At 37.1% G+C, this 6,608-nt stretch overlaps 1 protein-coding gene across 3 annotated transcripts in view; it reads left to right on the plus strand.

Moving 5' to 3' along the window:
* LOC119074151 (protein prickle-like) overlaps positions 1–5,223 on the plus strand; it is a 70,898-nt gene extending 65,675 nt beyond the window's left edge. For all 3 annotated transcript variants that reach the window (XM_037180153.1, XM_037180151.1, XM_037180152.1), the window contains 5 exons: positions 3,052–3,149; positions 3,232–3,288; positions 3,348–3,458; positions 3,521–3,972; positions 4,029–5,223. In XM_037180153.1, coding sequence (XP_037036048.1) covers positions 3,052–3,149; positions 3,232–3,288; positions 3,348–3,458; positions 3,521–3,972; positions 4,029–4,711 — 1,401 coding nt within the window. In that variant the 3' untranslated portion in view covers positions 4,712–5,223. The remainder of the gene's footprint in view (positions 1–3,051; positions 3,150–3,231; positions 3,289–3,347; positions 3,459–3,520; positions 3,973–4,028) is intronic.
* The last annotated feature ends 1,385 nt before the right edge of the window (positions 5,224–6,608 follow it).

Here is a 6,608-nt window from a genome sequence, read left to right on the forward strand (position 1 = left end):
AGAACAAAGTTGCTGAACATTGTTTTTGGGTAAGATGCAACGTGGGCTTGTTGGGAGGGCTCAAAGATCGTTACTCGGCCCTAAGTGTTTTTTGCACATAAATCGAGTAAATCTCATCCGATTTTGCTAGTTTTAGTTTTTTATGGAAGGTAATTGAATACCGAAAAGAACGTGGCGAAAAAAGTTTCAAATTAGGGCCCTTGGACTAAGGCCGCTACTCGGCCCTAAGTGTTTTTTGCACATAAATCGAGTAAATCTCATCCGATTTTGCTAGTTTTTGTTTCATTTGAGAGATAATTGAATGCCGAATAGAATGATGGCGAAAAAAGTTTCAAATTTGGGCCCTTGGACTAAGGCCGCTACTCGGCCCTAAGTGTTTTTTGCACATAAATCGAGTAAATCTCATCCGATTTTGCTAGATTTAGTTTTTTATGGAAGGTAATTGAATACCGAAAAGAACGTGGCGAAAAAAGTTTCAAATTTGGGCCCTTGGACTAAGGCCGCTACTCGGCCCTAAGTGTTTTTTGCACATAAATCGAGTAAATCTCATCCGATTTTGCTAGATTTAGTTTTTTATGGAAGGTAATTGAATACCGAAAAGAACGTGGCGAAAAAAGTTTCAAATTTGGGCCCTTGGACTAAGGCCGCTACTCGGCCCTAAGTGTTTTTTGCACATAAATCGAGTAAATCTCATCCGATTTTGCTAGTTTTTGTTTCATTTGCGAGATAATTGAATGACGAATAGAATGATGGCAAAAAAAGTTTCAAATTTGGGCCCTTGCACTAAGGCCGCTACTCGGCCCTAAGTGCTTTTTGCACATAAATCGAGTAAATCTCAACCGATTTTGATAGTTTTTGTTTCATTTGAGAGGTAATTGAATACCCTATGGAAAGTTGGCAAAAAATTTTGGGTTTCTAAAATAATATCGTAAATTGTTGGTTTTATTTGAAAGGTACTTCGTACGGGCTTTCGTAATTGCGCTATGCGCAATTTTAAAAATGAACGGTTTCAGTAAATTTGACAATGCGCAACTTGACTTGCATTTTGGTAACAGACGCATTAGAGGGTTGTAGACGTATTAGGGTTCCGGGATTATTAGGGCTACGGACGTATAATGGTTGCGGACGAAATAGGATTACGGGTTGTACGGGGCTAAGTCGCAGCAAACGCTCCGACTGTTCTGATGCCTTGTTTTCTTTTTGTTTTATAAATACTTGACATCAACTACTTCTGATACACTTTGTGTATCTGATGTCCTAGCGGCGAGATGGATCCTTTGGACTGAAACTCATACTTCTGGTGAGAAAACTTAACGACGGTCAGCCTATAATCATCGTGTCAAACTTTGGTAACATTGGAATGAATTTATTTCGATAACTTTTAGAAGACGATTCAGATCCTGGTAATTAATGGGGATCATTTTTTTAGCAAAGTCAAATTGGTTGGTAATTGGTCTTTTTCATGCGTGACACCTTCAGTCAAAGGAATGTAAATTAATTCAATGAACACAAAACCAGAAACAAAAAAATTGAAAATTACATCGAATTTTGCCTTCTGCTTGTACTTCTTCTACTTCTTGGACTTCTCCAGAGCTGCTGTACGCTTTGCTGAATAAAATGTCCATAGCTACAGATCATCGTTTATTTTTGACGTCGTTGTCGACAACCTGATTAGCCCTTAATATTCATTGATTTCTTTGAAGTATTTGTTTAGCCAGACAAAAAGGATTTCATAAATTATTCTAATGACATTAATTGTTTAGACCAATTGTAAAGTGCTTTCTTTACTGAGCTTCGTTGTACTCATTTCAACACCGAATCGATCCTTATTTCAAAGACTAAATCATTATTCGTAATTTTCTCTTTTGTGTTTCTCTCTGATAGGCATGAATGATGTGGAAATCGTCGTAGTAATTTGGGTGTATAAATACCAAAATGAAACAGACATAATTCCTATAATCTCTTCAACCCTATACAAAGTATACCGTATTCTGATTATTACGAGAATTATTATTTCCATTCCCAATATAAGGAATTTTAAAATAATAATGTCGATTTAATACCGAACCGAAACATATTTGAACCAATTATGTTGCCTTAATTGGGTATTTATTATGCCAGTTTTAAGCCGATGCCAGTATAATACAACAAGAAGCCATTTAACTTTCATTACAACGCAGAATTCCTCCACTGTTTGGGTACCTATCGGCATATTCAACTCTGCCTACATCATAACAGCAAGTGAAAGAGAAATTCATAAAATTGATTTCCTTACAATTTTTTTTTGTCGAATTTTTATATCCCTTCGATTCACAATATTCTATAGATCCCAAACGAATAAAACGAAAATAATCAATGAAAAAATCACGACAATAACCCCTTACCATCTTATATTTCCTTGGCATCCATCTACTTATACTCTTAATACCCTTATTATTATACAAGTTATTCCACATTCTCTGTCAGAATAAAATATTTTTCTGTTTCGATTCACCCATTAAACGAATGTATTTCGATCCATCAGAGGATTATATGGGCTATATGTTTGCGGGGGATTACTGTGACCGCCATGCATGTTCATTGTAATGTGTCCTTCAAATTCCTTGTCATTTGTCGGTTTGTATATGTGCTGATAATTACGGTCATCCATTACGGGATTATTACACCGAACATTTTCGAGATTTTTTTTTCTTGTCGAATGGAACGAAGATTCGGAACGTCATTGTAGTCATACGAACGGAGTGACAAGTTATTTGGGTTTCATTACACGTCCAATTATTTGCAGGAATTCGTAATCTTAAGGTACATAAACTTTACACTCTTGTACACATGCTGGTCTTTTAAGGACATGTGTTAGTATACAGGATTGTTTTTCGGCTGTGTAATTAATCAAACGCCTGATACAGTAAAAACGTCAGACAGAATCAATGCAACTATTTAATTATGAGCATGTAGAGCATAGTATCCTACGAAATAGGTCTTAGTGACATAAAAATTCCATTTCTGGCAGGACGACAACTTTAAATTTAATTCAATTTTTCTTATTTCCAGATCATCCTTGCAGACGAGTGTACCGAAGCGGAAGGGAGAGCTTGGCACATGAAACATTTTGCCTGTTTCGAGTGCGACAAGCAGTTGGGTGGCGCTAGGTCAGTTAAAGCTATAATATTAATTAGAACATTGTTCATATGGAGAGATTTTCTTTGGAATATTTAACATGATATTTTTTAGGTACATAATGCGAGATGGTAAGCCGTACTGTTTGTGTTGTTTCGATGCAATGTTCGCGTAAGTCCACTCCATTCAAATAGCTTTAATTTTCTATTAATATTTTCTTATTAAACTAGCGAATATTGCGATTATTGTGGCGAACCAATTGGAGTCGACCAGGGTCAAATGAGTCACGACGGTCAGCATTGGCACGCAACCGATCATTGTTTTTCTTGTAGCACATGCAGGTAAATCGAATTTAAATTTTCGATGAATCGTTGAACACACAATCAATCACTTACATTCGCAGATGTTCCCTTCTCGGAAGACCTTTCTTGCCTCGAAGAGGAGCTATTTATTGTTCGATTGCATGTAGTAAAGGTGAACCGCCTACACCATCAGATAGTTCAGGTCCCGGTCTGCGTATGCCGCGACAACGATCAAAGCCGTTGAACAAACCTCTATCGGACAACGAATCATCAACACCTCCAGCGTCGCCATTAATAACTCCATCATCGCCAATACGTCAGATGCGTAGTCCACAAACAGTTCGCAGTCCTAAGATGGGAAGACGAGCACTGCAGCGAAATCCGAAGGTGAATCAAGAACAACAAACTTGGGAGCAGGAAGAGGTTAATACAAGAGTAGCACCACAAAACGGATCACAGAATCAGAGCCCAATGCCATCACCGAGTCCCGTGAATAAAGGATTGGATCGTGTGTTGTTAGAGAGAAATTTGGAAAAGCTTTTAACGGACCGAGGTAAGTTTTTATTCAATCTCAACGTTATGATTCAGCTAAAATTTTATTCGATCTAGGTCAACCAGCAGAGCCGCATCCACTGCCCGACTCACCACAATTCCAACAACTTTTACACAAAGACCGAAGCAGAGAACCCTTAGACTTAACTGACCTAGGAGATAGCCTAGACAATTGGCACTCCCAAACAAATAGTACAAATCGTAATAACCAAACGTCGATGAATTTCTCGACAATTGAACCTTCCATGGCATCATCAATGCCCGAACTTGCTACCTCCATGGAAGAACCCTTAACGCCAGACGATCTGCCAACACCTGATGTATCCGAAGTGGCCCAAAACAATTTCGAAGAAGTGAAAGTGAAGAAAGGGGTCCGTTTCGAAGGTGTGCAGGACACTTTACCTCGATCGCGAAGCTATTCGGGTCGGACGGATTCGAAACGATCAAAAAGTAGCAGTGGCAGAAGGAAAAGTACATCGGATCGACACTTACATCGTCAACGGCCATCCACATCGAAAGAAATCAAAAACGACGATGATAGTGATGCGACGAGCGTATGTTCAACATGTTCGTCAAGCTCATCCAGTACTGATGACCTTGCCTATCAACTACCGCAAAGGCGTCACTACGGCGGCGTTCGTGTCAGCTACGTACCGAACGATGCTCTGGCTTGCGCTCGAAAGCGAAAGCAGCAATTGGACGGATGCGACAAGGACAACAAAAATTGCATAATTTCGTGAAAATATTCACGTTGCCTAAATTGATTGGATAGACGTGTCCAATGTATGTATGTAAGCGACAACGGTAGTGTTTTTAAAGTGTTTGTATGAGAAAATAGATTTGAAACGAAAGATTTACGTCGCTTTTTGTAACAATGAGAAATCCACGGATGATTTGTCGTCATTGTAATAATTTAGTATAATCCAATGAAAGTGTAACTTATGTCTCGTAACGGCTTGAACCAATTCATCATCACACCACCCATCAATGTAAAGAAATCACGTAATCAATATTTCAAATTTAAAATTTGTAAATTTTTGATTAAAATATCATTTTGTTCGTTTCATATCATTTTTAACGAATCAAAAATAGAAATTTTTAATTGTTAAGTTAAAGACCGCAACAATATTCTTCCAGAAAACATTTATTGCCAACTCACATGTATAACGATTTTGAATTTCATTAATTTAATTATTTTTTTCCAATTTTATGTAAAAAAGAAGATTAAAGAAGACAAATATTGTTAATTTAATGCTGTGTACGTCTTTTTTTGTGAGTGTGTTTAATCGACATGTCCATCTTCACCTCAACCACTAGCCGAGCAAAGAGTAAATGCAGTTTTATGTGGCAACGAACCAGTTATTCTAAGATCATGTCGGATGTCCATGATATATACTTCTCCATTATAATTGTCAACCCAACACGGAAATTTAAAATCCATTTCAATTCTGCTGTGTCGACGAAAATTTATGGGTATTCTGTTGGTTTTTGAGAAAAATTGACTTTCTGAAAGATATCTTGAGCCTAAAACACATCTTAGAAAATATCAGAACCAATTGAAATATCCAAACGCAATGTCATGACCTTGAAACGGTTTAGAAATGAAAAATTACGTGGCAAGTACATTTTCGTAATCAATTTTTCTGTTTGACAGATGCAATATTCTACTACTGTGCTAGGTGCTTAGATTAGATTCTTGTTCATTCAGAAGATAATGACCGTTGAATAATTATGAGCATTGAAAAAATTACGAAAGATGAGCCACTGTGTTTTACATGTGTCATATTACCATAGACGTTACGTAGTATGATACCTTGCTAGTATGTAATCTTTCGTCGAAACATTGAAATATGAATCCGGAAATCGATGGACTTATTTATTGATGTCGATACTTTGAGATGCAGAAACCTCGTACCGAAATATCTAGTTTGAATTTTCCTGCATTTAAGCTCTTACAACCGGTAGCCGTGATATGTCATAAAATCATTTAGTCTATCTTCGAGCCTAGCTTCATGAATTTTGTTCCTAATCCATTAAAAAAATATTTTGGAAATCTGTTGAGACTGAAGTTATCATGTTATCGAAGAATGAAATTTAGCAATGCACTCCAAGAACAGGCACAGATCGTTATTCTATTCGATACGAGGGAACACACCACTTCTGAAGATTTTACATATAAAAAAAATCACCACATCATCACGGCGACGAGAATTGTCAAAGTAGGTAAATTTTTGTATTAAATCCGCCATTTTATCGTCAGTTGTGGTGTGTCACCCGCGTGTCTGTATCTGAGTGACCTCCCCAAAGTTTACAGCCTTGCCAACAATATACAATATACAGAGTTCTGTTGCATGCATAAACGTGGGGAATACACGTTTGATATGAATAAAATCATGAGCGAACATAACGTTTTTGGTTGGTAGCAATATTGGACTATATTTATGTTCTGAAATAGTTATTTGTTCAACAAGGGAAGAAAAGTTGGAATTTGCATTTCGAGGGTGGTATTTGTGGCCAGGGTGATATTCAACTTTTCTTCCCTCGTTGATGTATTTTTGCAATGTATTTTTGACCAATTTCAGTTTATTTTGCATTCTTAAACTGACGAAGTATCGTAAATCATTATCATTGGTACAA

This window comes from Bradysia coprophila, unplaced genomic scaffold, assembly GCF_014529535.1.
Source record: "Bradysia coprophila strain Holo2 unplaced genomic scaffold, BU_Bcop_v1 contig_138, whole genome shotgun sequence".
Lineage (NCBI taxonomy): Eukaryota > Metazoa > Arthropoda > Insecta > Diptera > Sciaridae > Bradysia > Bradysia coprophila.